Below are 24,351 nucleotides of genomic sequence, written 5' to 3' on the forward strand. Positions count from 1 at the left end.
CTATTCTATTGACAAGTCCAACTTCCAATCTCCAGCATCGATTAGTGGTTTGAAGTGGAACTGGCCTTAATCCCCCCATAGCTTTTCCCCGATTCTGATAGACTCTAGTTAACCATATGTTTTGAACGCATTCTGATGAGGGAAAAAGAAATGTACAAATGAATAAATGAAGAATATTCATTGCTTTGGCCATCTACAATATTTCGCTTTTCTCTTTTAGAAGGTGCCCGTTGCCAGGTGTGGCCTGAAGAGGTGCCAGGCAGGAGAGTGGAGAAGAGTTCCAAAAGGCAAGCCAGTTTGCTGCTACCAGTGTGCCCCTTGTCCAGAAGGGGCCATCTCTAATCAGACAGGTAGAGCACCTTTTAAACATTGATCTTCCAGGATCAGAAAAATTGTTCAGTAGAAACAAATATCAACCTATTTGCCATTTTTGGCAGATTACATTCTTCAACATATTCATACTTTTTAGCAAAACCTCTGAATATATAGTTCTAAACTGTCTTGTCCCTCTGGCAGAGTAGTTTTTAATGCAGAATAGATTCAGGGCACAATTCATGGGCTCCCTACTAAACTTTCTACTCCTTCTCTTAACAACCCACTGGGAAATCCAGTTACCAACCTTTTCACGAAGGAGAGGACTGTGAGTGTCAAATTTCAATTTTCATTATTTCAGGTAGGCTCTTTCTGTCAGGAAATTGATAGACCTGTTGGAGAAAGAGAAATTCAATCTGGCTATGTCTGCAAAAACTTCTCTCCAAAAAGAAGTCTCAATGAAGAGATGCAAAATACAAAGCAGAGAAGTTGAGCCAAAGAGCTGAAAACATCCTGATTTCTGGATAACGTATTCCCAAGGTTATCAGATGATTAGCCCTTTTTGATATGCCATGAAATGTAAATTCTTGATTTCAGATTCAGCTTCCTGTGATCCCTGCCCAGAAGATCAATATCCCAACAACGACAAGGACCACTGCATTGCCAAGAAGCTCCACTTTCTTTCCTATCAAGACACCCTGGGATACACTTTAGTTTCTCTCGCTCTTTCTCTCTCTGTGACCACATTGGGAGTCCTGGCAATTTTCCTTAAACATCATGACACACCTATTGTCAAGGCCAACAACCGAAATCTCAGCTACATCCTCCTGGTCTCCCTCCTGCTCTGCTTCCTCTGCTCCTTCCTCTTCATTGGTCGACCCAGGTATCTTTTCCCCCAAATGCTACATTATCCTATTCAGGCCGGATCTGAATCAGAGAAAAAATATAATGGGGCACAAGAATCTCTGATTTATATGTAAAGTAGTAACTTTTATTTTGCCTTCGGGTCCTTTTTTAATTTGATGTGATTTCTTAACAATGATGAAATAAGAGAGTGGTTTGTCCTTCAAATAATTGGAAATCATGGAACTATTTGGTGGCGCAGTGGTTAGAATGCAGGATTGCAGGCTAATTCTGCTGATTGCCATGGGTTCAATCCTCACTGGCTCAAGGCTGATTCACCCTTCCATCCTTCCGAGTCAGTAAAAGGAGGAGCCAGATTGTTGGAGGCAATAGGCTGACTCTGTAAACCACTTAGACAGGGCTGTAAAAGCACTGTGAAGTGGTATATAAATCTAAGTGCTATTAAGTGCCATTGCTATTTTATAATCATCCCTGTCCAAAGATACATCATTTTTAGTTCCTGTTTGAAATTCCTTCTATTTACATTTCAGATTTGGCACAATACAATTTAGAGTATTAAAACATTCCTCCTTAGGTCTCAGTATCATGATGTGATATGCTTAACTAATTAGAATAACACATTCAATCTTATATCTTGACTTTTTATGTACACTGAGAGCATATGCACCAAACACAAGTTCCTTCTGTATCCAATCACACTTGGCCAATAAAGAATTCTATTCTATTCTATTCTATTCTATTCTATTCTATTCTATCCTATCCTATCCTATCCTATCCTATCCTATCCAACCTTTTGGACAAGCAAGTACAGGAGCTGATAACACCAGGTCTGCTTCTGGAAGGGAATTATGACACTGAGTCTCACTTACTTTGGCCATGTCATGCATGGAAATTCCCTGGAGAAAGCAATGATGTTTGGGAGAGTTAGCGGTAAAAGGAAACCAGGCGACCCAAAAATGCCATGGTGGACACTATTAAAGGTGACACCAGCTGGAGCATAAAGCAACTGAAAAAAGGAGTGCAGGATCACAAGATCTGGAGAGACCTGGCCCATAGAATCACCAAGAGTCATATCTGATTCAATGGATATGGATCCATATTATATATTGATTAGACCACACCTGAATAATGCATCCAACCTCAGAGAGAATCCAATACATAAGTGACAGGGTGTAAGATGCAGGCAGGGACAGCATACACTGAATGACACCACCAAGTGGTTGGAACGAGAACATATGCACAGTGTATGGGCTAAACCTTCTAAGGCCTAGACTTTTTTAAAGTGTTTTTAATTGTTTTGTTATCGTTTTTAATTAATGGGGCCAAATTTATATATATCTTTTTAATTGTATTTTAATATTTGTAGTTGATGTTTTTACTTGGCTGTTCACCGCCCTGAGTCCTCAGGGAGAAGGGCGGTATACAAATTCAAAATAAATAAATAAATAAATAAATAAATAAATAAATAAATAAATAAATAAAATGTGATATTCCACACACAGTTGTGGAGAATAATAAGAGCCTTGGTAGTACAGTGGTCTAAAGCACCCTGTTATTAAAACCTGCTGTCTGCAATTACTGCAGGTTCGAATCTCGCCAGGCTCAAGGTTGACTCAGCCTTCCATCCTTTCTAAGGTAGGTAAATTGAGGAGCCAGTTTGTGGGGGCAATAAGCTGAATTTGTATAAGTATACAAAAGTATGAAGGCTATTGCTTAGCGCATTGTAAGCTGCCCTGAGTCTCCGGAGAAGGGCGGCATATAAATCAAATTAAAAAAAAAAATAACAAGGCTAAGATCCTTGGGACATCCAGATCAAGGCAGACAGGCGGTTCCTGGCCAATGAACCAGACAAAGAGGTCATAGATTTAAATTTGGAGTTTTTAAATTTTTGGGTTCTTAACGAATTTCGGCCGCAATTGTAAGAATTGTAATAATTTTTAAATGTAATTATGATGTTTGTATTGTGTTTTTACTTGGCTGTGCACCGCCCCGAGTCCTTCGGGAGAGGGGCGGTATAGAAATAAAATTATCTATCTAAATAATCTATAGAGAAGAAGACAGAGGTAGGGGTAGATGAAGCATTGCTAAATGGAACAGAAGTTGCCTTCAGAAGTTGTGGGAGCTTCATCACTGGAAGCTTTGAAGAAGAGACTGGACTGCCATCTGTCAAAAATGGTGTAGGGTCTGCTTGGCTGGGGTGTTGGACTAGATGACGTACAAGGTCCCTTCCAACTCTGTTAATCTGTATCTGTAAATGACAGCAAGATCAGGAAGGAGGAGGATAGGACACTGGAAAAGTTCCAGGGTCTAAAGAATGAACTGGAGATGATGTGTAGTGTTCCTAGTGATAGGGGTATTTTGTGCTGTGACACTTTAACTGCCTCCAGCAGATCCCAGGAACAATAGCAGAGCTCTTGGTCCAGAAGAATAAAGTGCTAGGAACAGGTAAGTTACTATATCTATCTTTGTCTTACTTGACTCAGTGGTGATTATGGAGGAGAGACCCCACCCAAGACCCTCTTCATGTGACGTGCCACAGGGGTCAGTGCTGTCTCCTCTCTCATTCAAGATCTGCATGAGACCACAGGGTAAGCTCAACCATCTCCATGTGGTGAGGTATCCTCAATATGCTGATGACATCCAATTGAACATCGGTGCTTCTGCTAAATTAAGCAGTGCTGTGCATGTCCTGTCCTGCTGACTGGAGGCTATGAGTGTCTGCATGGGAGAAAACAGGTTTCTAAGGAATCTCAGCAAGACTGAATGACTTTGGGTTTGGGGGGATCTCTATTTCTAGGACTGATGATGCTCGTCCATCGTGTTTGAAGAGGACCTTGACATCTAACAGGTTGTGAACTGTTCATGATGTCTCCACAGGTGGCTGGTAAGGCCTGTACAGGCACTAAATGTTCTGCCACATGTCAGGCAGACAGGTGTACGCACCATATTCCTAGGACTCAATCAATCAATCGATCATATCAAATCAAATCTTTATTGTTAGCGCACAACATATGTACAATGATATTGGTTGAGCTCCCTCAGTGCACACCCCACCCCATCACAATACAACTCACAGTGAGGACAGAAAATCACTAACCCAATAAATCATATTAACAAACACCCAGTCCCTATTGCACCCGTGCGAAGATGTTACACGTTGCGCCAGCCCTGCAAGTCCATCATACTACGTAGTTATGATGTTGCATTCAGGAGCCTGAAAAACCACAGATAAAAAACTACACCATCTATGGTGCTGGGAGGGGTTGCATTGCCCCAAACAAACCCTGCAAGAAATTTGGGGTCCTCCTGGACTCACAACTCCTGCTTGAGGATCAAGTGATCCTCAAGTGACTCGGGAGTGGTCCTCCTGAGTCCTATGGGAGAAGGGCGGCATATAAATCTGACAAATAAATAAATAAATAAATGGCAGTTATGGCTAGAAGGGACTTTTCACAACTTTGTTTATGTGCCAGTTTCACCCATTCCAGGACAAAGGATGCCCTGGTCACCTCTTGGTTGGACTATTGCAATGCGTTCTATATGGGCCATCCCTTGAAGAGTATCCAGAAACTTCAGCTGGTGCAAAATGCATTAGCAAGAGCAGTTATGTTTCTGGTAGATCTCATTATACTTTTGTTTGCTGAGCTGCATGGGTTGTCCTCATCACTCCTGAGCTTCTGAAGTTCCCTCAGCAGCCTTGGGGTCTTCGATAATTCTAATTCCTTTTAATAAACGTTATATAAAGATTTTAAGCAATGATTGTCTTCTTTATTTACAGTTTTAAATTTAATTTAATTAATGCAATTTATATGCCGCCCCTCTCTGAAGACTCAGGGTGGCTCACAATACATTTTAAAAAATCGTTATAAAAAACATTTAAAAATTAAAAACATTAAAAACTCATTCACACCATTCATGACCAGATCTCGCCAGATCATAAGAGCGAGATCAACGGCCCCAGGCCTGCCGGAAAAGCCAGGTCTTCACCGCTTTTCGGAAGGCCAATAGGGTGGGGGTGGTCCGGACCTCAGGAGGTAACTGGTTCCAGAGAGCTGGGGCAGCCACAGAGAAGGCCCTCCCCCGCGGGCCCGGCTGCCGGCATTGTTTAGCTGACAGGACCCGGAAAAGACCAACTCTGTGGGATCTTACCGGTCGCTGGGAGCTATGCGGTAGAAGGCGGTCTCGAAGATAACCTGGCCCTGAGCTATGCACGGCTTTAAAGGTAATAACCAACACCTTGAATTGTGACCGGAGACCAATAGGGAGCCAGTGCAGCTAGCGGAGAATTGGTGTAATGTGGGTGTACCTAGGTGCACCCACGACAGCTCGCGCGACTGCATTCTGGACCAACTGTAGTCTCCGAACACTTTTCAAGGGTAGCCCCATGTAGAGCGTGTTGCAATAATCTAACCATGAGGTGACTGGACTGTTGTATGCTGCTCAGGATTGCTTTGCATGAGATGGGTGGCCATATACACTTGATCAATCAATCCATTCCATCCCTTGACTCATGGATATAACTAAACCAGTTATTCCATCTGAACCTTGGCATGATTGCTCACACTTCCTAGGGTACAGCTGACTGCTACCATGCCCCATTGGAACCCTTTCTATCTGAACATACTATGGCACAGGCCAAACATCTTGTGTGCAGGTGTTCACTTTCAGGTAGGTCAAAAAGTTTACTACATCTTTGACTCTCAAGTCCATCTACTCTGTGGATTAACAACAAGAGACACAAACATATTTTTCCCTATCTGAGGTGCAAACAACACCTATTGCTAAGTGGGTAGGATAATTGGTTTTCCTTATAATTATCAGAAGAACACTAATTCTTCATGTATTCCCTCTGGATTTCAACCCACAAAAATGTTCTAAGGTAAAACTTGCTTTTAAAAATATGCTCTGGGTTTTCCCAGCGATGGGAGACCTTGGCTTGTCTTCCAAAGAGCTAACTCCAGGGTTTGGTCAGACTCAGCTGGCCTTTTTGTCAAAGCATAAAGACAGGTAAGTAAAAGCATGATTGATTGAGTTGTAGTTGATTGATTGATTGTTCTTGTGAGCTTATCATTGCAATAAAAGACAGCACTTAGCCTAATTTCAGAATAAGGTTGATAGAAGCAAATGAAGTAATGTAATACAAATGTTTTAATGCAAAGAGACATCAGATAAAATTGCCCTGAGGCCATCCAGCTGACAAAGCTGTCTTGGTTGTGCCACAGTTTCGGTTGTGCCCGGTTGTGCCCGGTTGTGCCACAGTTTCTGGGGAGATTTCAAGTGCCGCCTGCAATTCAGCTTCTGCACAAATCTTGATTTTTGATCTAGGAGGGAAGGTGACAAGAATGACTGGGCTGCCTCTGCTACTCTTCTGGCTCCTGCCTCCAATAACTGCTAAGAGGATGCAAACTGTATGTGTGTTGAAAAACCAGAAGCAGAATGACTGGAAGTATTACGGACCTGGTGATCTGATTATTGGGGGGAATTTACCCCTGGTAGCTCTCATATTCTCCAAAGGCCCAGATTTTCAAAATGACCCATTCCTCTTTATTGATAAATTCTTGTAAGTTTCACCTGGAGGGGAAATCTTTAGATGACCATTTTCTTTTGTTTCAAATTCAGGGCCTCCTTTCAGAAATGATTCTTCTAGGGATCTTCAAATCTTTGTCAAACTCAAGAAAAAGACTAAAATTCACAGTTTTTCCCAGAACTCTTCATCATGATAATTATAAGCCACATAAAAGTGAGGTGGGACACCACCTTAGAGACTGCTGGCCTAGTGAAGAAGTTGACTTATAATATTAATTTGGATGTAAAATTATGGTGAAAGTAACCTGAAAGTGAAGTCCTTTTCCAATGTGAGGTTCTCCCCAATTCCCTCAGTGTTGGAATCAGCATTTCTTATGAATAATGGATTTATAAGTAAATCTGTGCTGTGACCCACCCACTGGAGTCTTGTGGTCATAAATGGTTACCAGACTTGAAGAGGTTGCTCCAAGAGAAACTCAATTACAATCACTAAGGCAAAGTGAAGAAGGGAGGGTGATGGAATTGTATAAAATAGACAAGGAATATTTATTTAAAAAACTCAATGAAACCATGGACTTGCTGTTGCAGACTAAACCAAAAATATACAACACAAACCCTACCTGCAGACTCTAGTTTCCTTGTAATGTTCCCCAATGTTTTTTTTCTCACTATAGGCCCATCCCCAAGAACTTCCAGGAGTTCCTGACCTTGATGTTTGCAGTGAAAGAAGTCAACAAGGATCTGGTTCTCCTCCCCAACATCACCCTTGGCTTCCACATCTATGAAAATCACCAGACTGAGAGGAATAGTTCCTTATTCAGCTTCTCCCTGCTGTCCACACGAGGCCAAATGGTTCCAGGTTATAAATGTGATCGGCAGGACCCTCTGATCTCTGTCATTGGCGGTCACAACCCCAAATCCTCAAGGTTGATGACCTCCATCTTCAGCATCTTCAAGGTCCCACAGGTAAGGGGAATACAATATGGAACAGACAAGAAGAGACACAGAAGACAAAGGTGAAACCAAAGGTGTTGGAAGTGGGTGATACATCATGGTTACATGTGTCAGAACTGTCACCTCACTTCTGACACAAGTCTGACAATATGACTTGGCTATTTATGTCCCCCGGCCTGGACTGATGGGGTAGTATATTTTAATTTAAAAAAAAAAAACTTTCTTGATTTTGATGTATATTCGTTGTTTTTAACAGTCGCTTGGTCGACTGTCGTTGTGACAGGGCGGCATACAAATTTTATAAAATCATCATCATCATCATCATCATCATCATCATCATCATCCTTCCTATAGTAGAATTTATTTTTATATTTTATATGTCAAGATACATTTTTATATAACCACAAATAGATATTGATGTAATTCTGAAAGAGAAATTGTTAGGATATCGAATTTAGTAGCTGGAACACTAGAGTCTACAATAAGCCAGAACACACAGTTGTAGTTGACTAGTCAGAGAGTGCTAACTCATGCATGAGGCAATCAGCGCGATGATTGGTTGCTGTAAGTATAAAGAGAGTTTCCCTTCCCCCACACACACACACATATTTTTCTTCTGTGCGTTCTATATACTGTTTAATTTACCTCATAATGTTCTTGTGTTCCTGACTATCTTGTCTGCTCATGCATGAGGCAATCTACACTATGATTTGTTGCTTTGGGTGTAAAAGGAGAGTGTCCCATTTTTCCCGCCTTTTTCCTCTATGTGTCTTGTATAGTGTTTAATTTACCTCATAATGTTCATGTCTTCCTGACTATCTTGTCTGCTCATGCATGAGGCAATCTACACTATGATTTGTTGCTTTGGGTGTAAAAGGAGAGTGTCCCATTTTCCCTGCCTTTTTCTTCTATGTGTCCTGTATAGTGTTTAATTTACCTCATGATATTCCTGTGTTCCTGACTATCTTGTGTTCCTCCTTTTCTGGATGATGATAAAGACTGGTATCAATTTCAATGTTAGATACATTTATATTTATATAAAAGATTACAAGCTTGTGTCAGCATCTCCGACTTCATCTGGACATCTGCCTTGAAATTCCTTGACAGAAACCACTTCCTGATTATCATCTCTCTGCACATTTCAGATTCTCTGTATCAGATTATTAGTTTGTTCCTTTGATTTCTGATCCAGGCAAAATAGGTAACTAGTGGCTCTTCCTAAGAAGGGAGAAAGATTAATCTTCCGACTCAAAGTAGATAAAATGACTGGTGGGGTAATAAACCACAATCTAGCACACAATTGGGGACCCTTGAAGTCACCATTAAACTGTACTTTGTCTCTTACAGAGGATTCTCACTTTCTCTAGCTCGGTGTTGGTTTTGAGTTCCCTCAGGGAGACAGAAGAGTTTATCCTTCCTTCTTCCGGATTAATCCCAAGGAATTTCCTCAGTATGTGGGTTTAGTCCAGCTGCTCCTGTATTTCCAGTGGAACTGGGTTGGTCTTTTGGCCCCTGAAAATGACGATGGAGAACATTTCGTCTCATCTCTCATGCCAATGCTCAAGGAGAAGGAGATCTGTCTGGCCTTCACTGAAATGATGAAATCTGATTTTTATGCCACTTCAGGATCGAAATTACTTCATATTTTCAACACTTGGTCTAAAGGTGAAGTGATTATTCTGTTTGGAGACTCCAGTGCTGTTGCAAATGTACAAGTGGTTGCATTTGTTTATGAAACACAGAGAAAGGCACCATTTCTGAAAGTTTGGATCTTTACATCCAATTGGAAACTTAATGCATTAAACTCTGAATATGTATTGCAAGGTATAAAGCCCTTCCATGGGGCTTTGCATTTTACAGACCACACCAGGGAGGTCTCAGAATTCAGCCGTTTTCTCATGTCTTTAGACCCTTTGAAGCCACGAGGGGACTTCTTTCTCCCTCGATGGTGGGAATATGTCTTTCACTGCAAGATCCATAAACCTGGCAAGATCCCTCCAAAGACGGAAAAAATATGTACAGGAAAGGAGAATTTGCAGAATCTTCCATCTTACACGTTTGAAGCAAGTATGACAGGAGAAAGTTACAATATCTACAATGCCATTTATGCGGTGGCACACGCATTACATGCAATGCATGGATCCAGGGGGCAACCAGCCATGCTAAGACTTGGAAAGAGGATCTCAAATGTCCAGTCGTGGCAGGTAATTTCTGTAAGTTATTTTTTAATCCATTCTACAGATCTCTAGATAGGAGGCTCCCCATGTGTATTTCTTGAAATAAATATCCTATCACTGCATCAAATCTGAATCAAACCAGATTGAAACAGTACCGTATTTCCCCCCCCCCCGTTTTTCGCAAAAACAGGCCAAAAATGGGCAGAAAATGGGCCCATTTTTGCAAAAAACAGGGTGCACAGAGGTTTTGGGCGCCCTACAAAGTGCTCCTGGGTTCTGGGGAGGGCAAAAAACTTTTTTTCTTACTTACCTCTTCGAAATCTTGGTGCGTCTTATACACCGGTGCGTCTGCATTTTGACTTAAAGGGAGGGGTCTCTATTGCTTTAATCCTGCTTGTCTTGCCTGAGGGTATTCGGATCGTGCTTTAGCTGGATGGCTTTCACTTCTGCTTAATAAAAGAATCCTTTTGAACAACCACGTTTCAAGAGTTCGTACTTTCTTAAGTTGGAAGGAGAGGCAATCCTTACATTTAGTTTCTATGGCTTAGCATACTCTCTGACCCACATCATGCATTTACTTTGCAATGTGATACACTGAACACATTGTTGTAAAACAAAAACCTCTATGAACTTTAGCAGAGAAGAGATTTTTTGTAGGGGAAGTAGTTAGAAACTTGGTGTTACTCCAGAATGTTACTGTAGAAGGCATGATGTCTCATTTGTGTCTTTTAACCTATTACTCCAATTTCTGAAGATCTCATTTCTTTCAGCTTCTACCCTATTTGAGGAATGTCCAGTTCAACAACAGTGCTGGAGATGAAATCTCCTTCTCAGAAAATGGACTGGGATCTGGTCGTTATAATCTTCTCAATTGGGTTCTCTTCCCCAATTTATCTTTTCTCTCTGTGAAAGTTGGACAGATAGATTCTGGGGCTCCCCGAGGCCAAGATTTCACCATCAACTCTGATGCAATTGTCTGGATAAGAAAGGTGAGCTGGAAGATGAAATAAAGTCAGCAAAAGATTCATTCTTTTCTGTGGATTGAAAACTTCCTCCTTGCTTGAAAACAAGTTACTGAATCAAATCATGGGCAACCATTGGATGAAAAATCAGTTTTGTGTGTAACAGGTTTCAGGTCTGATTTGTATACATATATTTTTTGTTTTATTTTGTTCAGGACAAAATTTAAATTCAAAATAAAAAACTCAAAAAAGAAAACTTCAAGAAGACAAAATGGGGGGAAAAGCCACAAAACAATCAAAGTATTTTAAAAGAGCCTTGGTAGTACAGTGGTCTAAGGCACCCTGTTATTAAGCTGGTTATTAAGACCAGATGCCTGCAATTACTGCAGGTTTGAATCTCGCCAAGGCTCAAGGTTGACTCAGCCTTCCATCCTTTCTAAGGTAGGTAAATTGAGGACCCGGTTTGTGGGGGCAATAAGCTGACTTTGTATAAATATACAAAAGAATGAAGGCTATTGCTTAGCGCATTGTAAGCCGCCCTGAGTTTCCGGAGAAGGGCGGCATATAAATTAAAGCAAGGGAAAAAAAAAGGTGCATCAAAAAACCCCTCACATTATACATATATTATCCCTTCTAGCTGAATACTGATGAGGGAAAAAGAAATGTAAGCCGCCCTGAGTCTTCGGAGAAGGGCGGCATATAAATCAAATTTAAAAAAAAATGTACAAATGAAGAAATGAAGAATATTCATTGCTGAAGCTATCTCAAGCATTTCTCTTTTTCTCTTTTAGAAGGTGCCCTTTGCCAGGTGTGGCATGAAGAGGTGCCAGGCAGGAGAGAGGAGAAGAGTTCCAGAGGGCAAGCCAGTTTGCTGCTACCAATGTGCCCCTTGTCCAGAAGGGGCCATCTCTAATCAGACAGGTAGAGCACATTTTAAACATTGATCTTCCAGGATCAGAAAAATTGTTCAGTAGAAACAAATATCAACCTATTTGCCATTTTTGGCAGATTACATTCTTCAGCATATTCATACTTTTCAGCAGAACCTCTGTATATATAGTTCTAAACTGTCTTGTCCCTCTGGCCACTTTTTAATGCAGAGTAGTTTCGGGGCACAATTCATCGCTCCCTACTAAACTTTCGCTTAACAACCCACTGGGAAATCCGGCTGTTCTCTGCAAACAAAAGTCTCAATAAATAGATGCAAAGTACAAAGCAGAGAAGTTGAGCCAAAGAGCTGAAAGCGTCCTTATTTCTGGATAATGTATTCTCAAGGTTATCAGATGATTAGCCCTTTTTGACATGCCATGAAATGATTTCAGATGCAGCTTCCTGTAATCCCTGCCCAGAAGACCAATATCCCAACATGGACAAGGACCACTGCATTGCCAAAAAGATCCACTTCCTTGCCTATCAAGAGCCTCTGGGATATGCTTTAACTTCACTCCAACTTTCTCTCTCTATGATCACATTGGGAGTTCTGGCAATTTTCCTTAAACATCATGATACACCAATTGTCAAGGCCAACAACCGAGATCTCAGCTACATCCTCCTGGTCTCCCTCCTGCTCTGCTTCCTCTGCTCCTTCCTCTTCATTGGTCGACCTGGGAAGCTCACCTGTCTCTACCGACAAACAACCTTTGCTATTCTCTTTTCCCTTGCAGTTTCCTCTGTTTTGGCAAAAACTGTCATGGTGGTTCTGGCCTTCATGGCCACCAAACCAGGGAACAAGACAAGGAAACTCTTAGGAAAACCTCTGACCAATTCTATTGTGTTAGCCTGTCCCCTGATCCAAGCAATCCTTTGTGCCACCTGGTTAGTAACCTCTCCCCCATATCCCAACTTGGATTTCCACTCCTTGATAGGAGAGACCATCTTGGAATGTAATGAAGGCTCAGCTTTAATGTTTTATGCTGTCCTCGCCTATCTGGGTTTCCTGGCCTTTGTCAGTTTCACGGTGGCCTTTCTGGCTAGGAAATTGCCTGACAGCTTTAACGAAGCCAAGTTCATTACTTTCAGCATGCTGGTCTTTTGCAGTGTTTGGATCTCATTCCTCCCCACCTACCTGAGCACCAAAGGGAAGTCCATGGTGGCTGTGGAGATCTTCTCCATCTTGGCCTCTGGGGCTGGTCTCTTGGCTTGTATCTTTTTCCCCAAATGCTACATTATCCTATTTAAACCCAGTCTCAATTGTAGAGAGAATATAATGAGGCACAAGAATCTCTGATTTATATATAAAGTAGTAACTTTTATTTTGCCTTTGGGCCCTGTTTTTAATTGTATGGAAAACATAGTGAGGCACAAGAATCTTTGATTTATGTGGGGATTGGAAACTTTTCTTTTATTTGGAGCAATTTTGTATTTGATTTCTTAAAAATGATGAATTTTAAATAAATGATAATTTAATGATTTGCCTGATCAGAAAGTATCAGTCAATCATCAACAATCACCCGTTGCAGAGAATGGACTTTGGGGACAGATTTATAAACACTATAAAAATGATTTATGATAGACAATCCACTAAGATAATGATAATGGAGAAATGACAGAAAATGTTAGTATTATGAAGGGCACAAGACAAGGTTGTCCTCTATCACCATTGTTGTTTATTTTTACCTTAGAAGTTTTAAATAGAAATATTAGGCGAAATGAAGAGATAAAAGGGATGAAAATTAAAAAAGAAGAGTATAAACTGCAAGCTTTTGCAGATGATTTAGTATTCATCTTAGAGGAACCATGAATAACAGGTCCTAAATTACTAGAACAAATAGAAAATTATGGAAAGGTGTCTGGCCTAAAAATAAAGGTTTAGGTTTAGGTTTAGGTTTATTTGATTTGTATACCGCCCTACTCCCGAAGGACTCAGGGCAGTGAACAGCCAACAATAAAATACATAAATACAAAAAATTTAAAAACCAGATAAAATCAAATTAAATCATTTTGGCCCAGACAGATTAAAACACCCCAATAATTTAAAAACAGATTAAAATTTACATATTTAAAAAGGGAAAAATAAATAAAGATAAAATGAAAATTTTGGTGACAAATATTACAGGAAAACAAAAAAGAGAGATAAAAGAGAATCTAGATATACAAGTGGTGAAAAAAGTTAAATACTTAGGAGTATACTTAACTTCAAGATGTGTAACGATAAAAGAGGACAATTACTATAGATTAAAGCAACAAATCGAGAAAGATCTGGAGAAGTAGAAGAATCTTCAACTATCACTTATGGAAAGGATTGCAGTAATAAAGATGAATATATTACCAAGATTACAATTCATATTCCAGATAGTACCAATAAAAAATGAAAAGGCTTACTTTCAACATCTTAACAAGATAATAAGGAAATGTATATGGCAAGGGAAAAAAGCAAGAATAAAGATAAAAATTCTTCAGGACATGAGATTACATGGAGGATTTGGACTGCCAAATTGGGAATTATATTACCAGGCAGCAGCATTGACTTGGATGAAGGAATGGGTTGAATTAAGAAATACAAGATTATTAACATTGGAAGGTCATGATTTACAACTGGAATGGCATGCATTCTTTTTTATATATAATAATTTTTATTAAACAGTTTAAAAAAAAACAAGCAAACAAACAACAAAAACAGATATTTACATCTTCTTCTTTTCAACATCTTCGCATCAGTAATCCATATTTATACATTTTCTCTTTCTTATCTTAATATATCTTTTATACATATATTTCTATTATATCATATATATACCATTATAATAAATTCTCTTAATCTAAGATTAAGATTTTCTTACTCTTAATCTAAATATTTTATTTACATTTAACATAAACACAACAAACCTCGCGCCATTGGATTGACTAAATGATATTTGATGCTGCACAATCACTGCAGGGAGACTGACATTCGCACAAGAATGGAAGAATGAGGACTTACCAACGGACTCAAAAATAATTTATAAAATCATGGAATGTGCAGAGTCCGACAGACTTACAATACTGATCAAGGGTAAAAGAGACTCAGACTTTTACGTTAGATGGAATATGTGGTATGATTGGACCCACAAACGATGGGAGAGAGACAAAGGATAATGTTGGATTATAATTATAGATGATTGTATATTTATGGTAATCAATAAGTATTGGAAAGGTAAATTTGTATACAAGAATCTGTACATATTTTCTATTTTTACTCTCTGATTACTGATATATATATATATATATATATGTAGGTCTTTGGTTATTCGGGTCTTCTCCCACATAAAATTGGAAGTGTCTTGGCGACGTTTCGACGAAGTCTCATTCGTCATCTTCAGGCTGGTGTTCTCGGCTTCGTGCTTCCAGGAGCAATGAAGCCGAGAACACCAGCCTGAAGATGACGAATGAGACTTCGTCGAAACGTCGCCAAGACACTTCCAATTTTACGTGGGAGAAGACCCGAATAACCAAAGACCTACATACAAACACCCGCGAAAACCTGAGAAAACAAATATATATATATATATATATATATATATATATATATATATATATATATATATATATATATATATGTAGGTCTTTGGTTATTCGGGTCTTCTCCCACGTAAAATTGGAAGTGTCTTGGCGACGTTTCGACGAAGTCTCATTCGTCATCTTCAGGCTGGTGTTCTCGGCTTCGTGCTTCCAGGAGCAATGTGAGATCGCAGCTGTCTCTTCCTTTTAACTGCTAGTGGAGGTGTGAGCTGATTGGGTGGGAACTTGGCTGTGTTCTGATTGGGTGGAGGTGTGTTCTGATTGGTTAGGGGCTTGGCTGTGCTCTGATTGGCTGGGGTTGTGTTCTGTTTGGGTGGGGGCTTGGTTGTGCTCAGCTTAGTCTGAGTTGCAGGGGGATTTGAGCTGGTGAGCTGCGTTGTTGTTGTTTGGCTTCGTGTTTGTGGCCGTGCGAGCTCTTCATGGTGGGTGTCAGTCTGCTTCATGTATGGATTGGAGGGGTTTAAAGTGGCTAATGATGCAGCTGCGGTCTGGCTTCTGGTCCTTGGTCGTGGCTCATTATCAGTGTGGGTTTGAGTCTGCTTTCTGCGTGGATGTGTGGTGGTGACATCAGGTGTGGCACTCGTGAGTGTGGGTCTGGTGTCATTCGTCGTGTTAGGGACTCGTTTGTCAATAAGGGCGGGTTTCCAAATGGCTGGTAGGCGGGAGGTATCGTCTCGTTTGTTCATGCTGTGTGGGCGTTTTTCTATCTCAATGGCTTCTCTGATTATTCTGTTGTTAAAGTGTTCAGTTTTGGCGATAGTTCTGGTCTTTTTAAAGTCAATATCATGTCCTGTGGCTTTAAGGTGTTGGACCAGGGAAGAAGTTGGTTCCTCTTTTCTGACTGAGTTCTTGTGTTCTTCTATGCGTGCACTTATTCGTCTGTTGGTTTGTCCGATGTATGTGGTGCGGCAGGCGGTGCATGGGATTTCATATACTCCTTGATTTTCTAACTCAATTTTGTCTTTGGGGTTCCTTAGGATGGTGGATATTTTTCGGTTTGTGCAGAATGCTGTCTTGATGTTATGTTTGTGGAGGATTTTGCTTATTCTGTCTGTGGTGCCTTTTATGTATGGGAGGAGGGCCTTGCCGTTTTCTTGTTCTCTGTCTTGGATTTTAGTGGGGGTTTCTTTTTGGATTAGGTTGGTGATCTTATTTCTTTGGAATCCATTGGATGTGAGTACGTTAGTGAGGGTGTGTAGTTCGGTTTTTAGGTGTTGTTCGTCAGCTAAGCGTTTTGTTCTGGAAATGAGTGTCTTGGCTACAGAGTTGATCTGGGCAGGGTGGTGGTGTGAGAGTGCGTGCAGATAGCGGTTTGTGTGTGTTTTCTTCTGGTATATAGTGTGTCCTAGGGAGCCATTGGATTTTCTGTAGACTAAGACATCCAGGAAGGGAAGTTGGTTGTTCACTTCTGTTTCCATGGTGAACTGTATTTTGGGGTGTAGGCTGTTGAGATGTGTGAGGAAGTTGTCCAGTTTTTCTTTCCCATGTGGCCAGATTATGAAGGTGTCGTCCACATATCTGAGCCAGAGTTTGGGTTTGTGATCGGATTTTTCTAGAGCTTGGGTTTCAAAGTATTCCATATAGAGGTTGGCAATGACAGGTGAGAGGGGTGATCCCATGGGTGCTCCTTCTGTTTGTTTGTATTTCTGTCCATTATAGATGAAGTATGTGTTGGATAGGCAGTGGTTGGTCAGATCTAAGATGTGCTTGGGGGGGTTATATTTGTTTTGGATAACTGTCAAGGCTTCTTTGATTGGTACTTGGGTGAAGAGGGATATGACATCAAAGCTCACGAGTAGGTCACTTACAGCCCAGTGACCTACTCGTGAGCTTTGATGTCATATCCCTCTTCACCCAAGTACCAATCAAAGAAGCCTTGACAGTTATCCAAAACAAATATAACCCCCCCAAGCACATCTTAGATCTGACCAACCACTGCCTATCCAACACATACTTCATCTATAATGGACAGAAATACAAACAAACAGAAGGAGCACCCATGGGATCACCCCTCTCACCTGTCATTGCCAACCTCTATATGGAATACTTTGAAACCCAAGCTCTAGAAAAATCCGATCACAAACCCAAACTCTGGCTCAGATATGTGGACGACACCTTCATAATCTGGCCACATGGGAAAGAAAAACTGGACAACTTCCTCACACATCTCAACAGCCTACACCCCAAAATACAGTTCACCATGGAAACAGAAGTGAACAACCAACTTCCCTTCCTGGATGTCTTAGTCTACAGAAAATCCAATGGCTCCCTAGGACACACTATATACCAGAAGAAAACACACACAAACCGCTATCTGCACGCACTCTCACACCACCACCCTGCCCAGATCAACTCTGTAGCCAAGACACTCATTTCCAGAACAAAACGCTTAGCTGACGAACAACACCTAAAAACCGAACTACACACCCTCACTAACGTACTCACATCCAATGGATTCCAAAGAAATAAGATCACCAACCTAATCCAAAAAGAAACCCCCACTAAAATCCAAGACAGAGAACAAGAAAACGGCAAGGCCCTCCTCCCATACATAAAAGGCACCACAGACAGAATAAGCAAAATCCTCCACAAACATAACATCAAGACAGCATTCTGCACAAACCGAAAAATATCCACCATCCTAAGGAACCCCAAAGACAAAATTGAGTTAGAAAATCAAGGAGTATATGAAATCCCATGCACCGCCTGCCGCACCACATACATCGGACAAACCAACAGACGAATAAGTGCACGCATAGAAGAACACAAGAACTCAGTCAGAAAAGAGGAACCAACTTCTTCCCTGGTCCAACACCTTAAAGCCACAGGACATGATATTGACTTTAAAAAGACCAGAACTATCGCCAAAACTGAACACTTTAACAACAGAATAATCAGAGAAGCCATTGAGATAGAAAAACGCCCACACAGCATGAACAAACGAGACGATACCTCCCGCCTACCAGCCATTTGGAAACCCGCCCTTATTGACAAACGAGTCCCTAACACGACGAATGACACCAGACCCACACTCACGAGTGCCACACCTGATGTCACCACCACACATCCACGCAGAAAGCAGACTCAAACCCACACTGATAATGAGCCACGACCAAGGACCAGAAGCCAGACCGCAGCTGCATCATTAGCCACTTTAAACCCCTCCAATCCATACATGAAGCAGACTGACACCCACCATGAAGAGCTCGCACGGCCACAAACACGAAGCCAAACAACAACAACGCAGCTCACCAGCTCAAATCCCCCTGCAACTCAGACTAAGCTGAGCACAACCAAGCCCCCACCCAAACAGAACACAACCCCAGCCAATCAGAGCACAGCCAAGCCCCTAACCAATCAGAACACACCTCCACCCAATCAGAACACAGCCAAGTTCCCACCCAATCAGCTCACACCTCCACTAGCAGTTAAAAGGAAGAGACAGCTGCGATCTCACATTGCTCCTGGAAGCACGAAGCCGAGAACACCAGCCTGAAGATGACGAATGAGACTTCGTCGAAACGTCGCCAAGACACTTCCAATTTTACGTGGGAGAAGACCCGAATAACCAAAGACCTACATACAAACACCCGCGAAAACCTGAGAAAACATATATATATATATATATATATACACACACACACACACACACACACACACACCAAATATATTTTACTGATAAAGAAATAAAGGGAGACTGGTATAGATCTATTTCAAGCTTCTTAGCTCTCATGTTAACATGCAGGCAGCCCAGGTTCGAATCCAAGTAAGGGTAAGGCTGGCTGATGAGAGCTAAGAAGCTTGAAATAGATCTATACCAGTCTCCCTTCATTTCTTTATCAGTAAAATATATTTGGTATAAAAATGGTTTGTTGTGGATGCAACTGCTTGAGGGCTCCTGGGTTGGAGCTGAAAGGCAAAAGAGAGCAGAATGCGCTCTCCCACATGTTGGAGTAGACCAGGTGTCTCGGTAAAACACTTTATATATATATATAGATATAGATATAGATATAGATATAAATAGATATAGATATAGATATAGATATAGATATAGATATAGATATAGATATAGATATAGATATAGATATAGATATAGATATGGATATTTTGGCGATGTTACACCGTGATAGAAAAATTATTATACATTTGTTTTTGATTTTTCTTTTTGATGCTCTAATAAAATTTTAAAATAAAAAATGAAATGAAATAAAAAAATCTCGCGCCATCCTGCCGCAAGTAGCAGCATTGGTGTGACAAGCCTCACAAAGACCCATTTCTGGCCGAGTTTGGGGGAGAGAAACAAGCCAGGGTCCTTGCATGCAGCCAAAAGTTTGCAAAAAGCAGGAAGGTGAAATGCCAAGCTTGACCCGTAACAACACCTCGCATATTAACCCCACTTTCTCAGCCTACTACCCAAGCGACCGTCCCCTCCTCCTGAAGCTTTAGGAGTACCTCGCAAGTGAATTCACCCACCATTTTGCCATGAACCACCTTGCTCCTGACTGAGGGTAAAGCTAAAGCAAGAAGAAGCTGCAGCCATGCCTGCTCGCTGGCCTCGAGCATGCTCAGTGAGTGCCAGCAATGCCTTTTGTGGAAGTTTTTGGCTTCTCTGGGATGCTGAGCTGCTGCAAATGGTAGTGGGGAAATTAAGACATTCCCCCGAAAATAAGGCCTAGCACTTATTTTGGAGGTCAAAACAAAATAAGACCAGGTCTTATTTTTGGGGAAACACGGTAGTTGTTAGACATCACTCCTGCAGAGATTAAATTAGCCTAACAGCGTCACATATCCATAATTAGTTTTTTGGGGAAAGGTGATTGAGAAGATGGATGTGCAACAGCTTCAGAGGTTCCCGGATAGAATGGATCAGCTAGGTCCTTTTTACTGAGGTTTTAGACCCGGATATGGTATATAAACAGCATTGGTTGTGACTGTGGATGATGTTCGATATGAGTGGGATTGTGACAATGCAAACTTCCTTGTTTACGTAACTCAATAGTAAGGAGAAGATCCCACCCTGGACCTTACATAACAGATTAACACAGTTGGAAGGGACCTTGTAGGTCATCTCATGCTGCTAATCCACAGAGCAGATGGACTTGAGAGTAAAGGTGAAGTTGACTTTTTTTATCTACCTGAAAGTGAACACCTGCACACAAGATGGAATTTGGCCTGTGTCGTAGTAGGTTCAGATAACAGAACAGAATAACAGAGTTGGGAGGGACCTTGTAGGTCATCTAGTCCAACCTCCCTGCCCAAGCAGGAGACCCTACACTGTTTCTGACAAATGGCAGTCCAATCTCTTTCTTGAAAGCCTCCAGTGATGAAGCTCCCACAAACTCTGAAGGCAACTTCTGTTCCATTGGTTCATTGTTCTCACTGTTATAAAGTTCCTCCTCATTTCTAGGCTGAATCTCTCTTTGGTCAGTTTCCATCCATTATTCCTTGTCTGGCCTTCAGGTGCTTTGGGAAACAGGTTGACCCCCTCCTCTCTGTGGCAGCCCCTCAAATATTGGAAAACTGCTATCATGTCTCCCCTGGTCCTTTTCTTCACTAGACTAGCCATTCTCAGTTCCTGTAACCATTCTTCATATGTTTTAGTCTCCAGTCCCCTAATCACCCTGGTTGCTCTTCTCTGCACTTTTTATAGAGTGTCAACATCTTTTTTTATAGTGTGGTGACCAAAACTGGATGGCTGTACAGTCTCTTTTTAAAAGCCTCCAGTGGTGAAGCTCCCACAACCTCTGAAGGCAACTTCTGTTCCATGGATTGATTGCTCTCAACGTCAGAAAATTTCTCCTTATTTCCAGATTGAATCTCTCCTTGATCAGTTTCCATCCATTATTTCTTGTCTGGCCTTCGGGTGCCTTGGAAAATAGCTTGACCCCCTCCTCTCTGTGGTAGCCCCTCAAATATTGGAACAGTGCTATTATGTCTCCCCGGTCCTTCTCTTCCCTAGACTAGCCATGCCCAGTTCCTGCAACTGTTCATTGACCTTTTTATGTGATGAGCCACAAAGGTCAATGCTGTCCCCTTTCCTATTTAACATCTACATGACACCCCAGAGTAAGCTCAACCATCTCCATGTGGTAAGGTATCCTCAATATAGTGATGAAACCCAATTGCAACGATGTGCATATCCTGTCTTGGTGTCTGGAGGCTTTGAGTGTCTGCATGGGGTGATCTGTCCCCGTCCACACACACACACAAACACAGCCAGCCGAGGGTTAAGGAAGCACTTGGAACACACCCAGCTCTTTATCTCCAACTTGGCAGCGATATACACGCCGTCTGCCAAGTGCTTTTATTTCCACAGAAAACAGAAAGATAAATACTCAGCTTCCAAACATCCAACAACAATAAATATTCCTCCCAGCAGTTCCGAACGAGGCTTTAGTGACTATCCAAGGTTAGTTTTGTTCGTCACAAGGATCACTGGCCACCACCCTCTATTATATAGTCTCTGGGGTGTGGTCCAGTGACTCAGTTCTAATCCCTAGCACGCCTCCTGAGCTGCTGCAATCGTTTATCACGCCTTCGGAGGTGTGCGTCCAGGAATGATGTTTCTCCGTCGCTCTCATCCTAGCCACCTGTCTCCCTGCTAATCTCCTCTCCCTCGGCCGGCACCTGAGACAGTGCCAGAGGGGAGGGGCCTGGAGAGGGAGGCCTGGCTGACTCCTCTTCCTCATGCTCAGAGCTTTCTTCCTCCGATGGGACAGGCTCAGAGGGCGGGGCCACAACATGGGGGAAAACAGGCTTCTGATGAACCCCAGCAAGATTGAGTGGCTTTGGTTCTAGGATTACACCATCTATGGTGCTAGTTGGGGTTGCAGTGCCCCAAACAGACCCTGTGCACAATCTGGGGATGCTCCTGTATTCATAACTCCTGCTTGAGGATCAAGGAGAAGTTCTGTCTAGGAGTCACGACTTTGCTTATGTGCTAGTTGTACCTATTCCTGGGTGAAGGGTTCTCTGGTCCCCTCTTAGTTGGATTATTGCAATGTGTTCTGTGTAGGTCTTCCCTTGAAGAGTATTGATCAACTTCGTCTGGTATAAAATGAAGTAGCAAGAGCAATTATGATGTTTCTGGTAGACCATATTAACCTTCTGCTTTGTAAGCTGCATTGGTTGGCTTTGTCACTCCTGAGCTTCTGAAGTTCCCTCAGACCTGGTTGTGCTAGCTGGCTTGGGGATCCCAATAGGCAGGTGAACTCATGAGTGCCAGGCCTGGAAGCCATCTTTTGCATTGGGCCTTCAGGCCTGCCACCTTTACTACTGTGGGAAATTGGGAGGGGGGATTGTATGGAGCATGGATGATATATAGCCGTGATGGTGAACCTATGGCACGCGTGCCACAGGTGGCACACCTAGCCATATCAGTGGGCACGCGAGCTCAGCTCCCACCGGAAGTTCACAAATGGGCCATTTCTGGCCTCTGGAGGGCTCCGGGGGGTGGAGGGAGGCCGTTTTTGCCCACCCCTGACTCTTAGAAAGGCTCTGGAGGCTGGGGAGAGCAAAAAACGGGCCTTCTGGTCCTACTGGAAGTTGGCAAATGGGCCATTTCTGGCCTCCGGGGGGATGGGGAAGGCCATTTTCGCCCTCCCCAGGCTCCTAGAAAGGCTCTGGAGTCCTACCATGCTATCGCGTGCCAGGAGTGGGGGGAGCGAGGGAGCGCACATGCGCAGGGGCAGGGTGCATAGAATTATGGGTGTGGGCATGCACGCGGCTGACACCCCACCCCCCCACCCCGCTCCTGGCACGCGATGGCAAAAAGGTTAGCCGTCACTGATATATAGTCATAATAATATTCCTTTCTCAGAGAGTCAAGGACATCTTGCCCTGCACCTGGAGGGCTGGATCTGGAAGGCATCTCCAGTTGGGACAATGTTTTGATTGGACCATGTGAGTGCTGGGCAGGGACTTGGACTTTCCTTTGGGTGGAGAAAACCTTGAAGCTTTCAGATTTGGGTTTTCCCAGATGTGCCAATATGACATCCCTAATAAAATGGAACTTTGAGGAACTTCAAGCCTCGGAGTTTTCTTTTCGTTGGGGGTGTTACTCGGAACCCTGACAATGAGTTGGTTCTATTATTATTAACATACCTCCATCTGTTATTCTATTTTCTGGTTTTAGTTCTGCTCTTATAATTTCTAATTCTTTTATTGTGTAAAGGTTTTCAAGCAAAGATGGTTTCTCTACTTACAGGTTTCACTAGATTATTTTAAGCTGCCCAGAGTGGCTTTGCCTGAGATGGGTGATGATATAAATGGGATCAATCAACCAATTTCTTATCCTGTCTTGTGGGTATAACCAAGTCAGCCATTGTACCTAGACATTGGTATGATTTCTCACAGTTCCTAGGGTTCCGCTGATGCCACCACAGCTCATTAGCACCAGGGGTGAGTTCTACTTAGCTTTACTACCGGTTTGCAACGGGAGCATTCATGCACAGAACAGGGGTGGGTTCTAAAAATTTTTACTGCCTACTTCTGTGGGCGTGGCTTATTTTGTGGGCGTAGCTTGGTGGGGGGGTAATGTGACCGGGTGGGCGTGGCCAACTTTTTTTTTCTCCTACTTTTAAAAGAATCTTTTCTACAACCTTAAGAGGTTGCAGAAAAACATGCTTTTAGAAGCCTCTGACGATCAGGCAACTCAGCTGGGATTGCCAGAGGCTTTTAAAGGCTTTTTTTCCCCTACAACCTCTTTGGTTGAAGAGGTTGTAGAAAAAAAGCTTTGAAAAGCTTCTGACTATCCCAGCTGAGCCACATGATCATCAGAGGCTTTTTTTTTTTTTTTTACTTTTAAAAGCATTTTTTCGGCCGAAGAGGTTGTAGAAAAAATGCTTTTAAAAGTTTTTTTAAAAAGCCTTTGATGAGGTGGGCGGAGTAAGTGAGTGGCGACCGGGCCGGGGACCAATTCAGGGGCATGGCCAGCCAATGTTATTACCGGTTCTCCGAACTACTACAAATTTTTACTACCGGTTCTTGCAAACCGGTGCGAACCGGGAGCAACCCACCACTGGTGCAGAAGCTTCTGTACATGCGCAGATCATCCATGA

The 24,351-nt window shown here is 42.2% G+C and overlaps 1 protein-coding gene across 1 annotated transcript; it reads left to right on the forward strand.

The window, feature by feature from the left end:
* Positions 1-9,206: 9,206 nt before the first annotated feature.
* Positions 9,207-13,022, forward strand: LOC139313505 (vomeronasal type-2 receptor 26-like). The gene is made up of 4 exons (XM_070939086.1): positions 9,207-9,860; positions 10,604-10,822; positions 11,587-11,716; positions 12,118-13,022. Exons 1-4 carry the CDS (start codon positions 9,207-9,209, stop codon positions 13,020-13,022), a joined length of 1,908 nt encoding a protein of 635 aa, XP_070795187.1.
* The last annotated feature ends 11,329 nt before the right edge of the window (positions 13,023-24,351 follow it).

The sequence above is a fragment of the Pituophis catenifer genome, unplaced genomic scaffold, assembly GCF_029215685.1.
Source record: "Pituophis catenifer annectens isolate HBS135680 unplaced genomic scaffold, rPitCat1.0.hap2 SCAF_1, whole genome shotgun sequence".
In the NCBI taxonomy this organism is placed as follows: Eukaryota; Metazoa; Chordata; class Lepidosauria; order Squamata; family Colubridae; genus Pituophis; species Pituophis catenifer.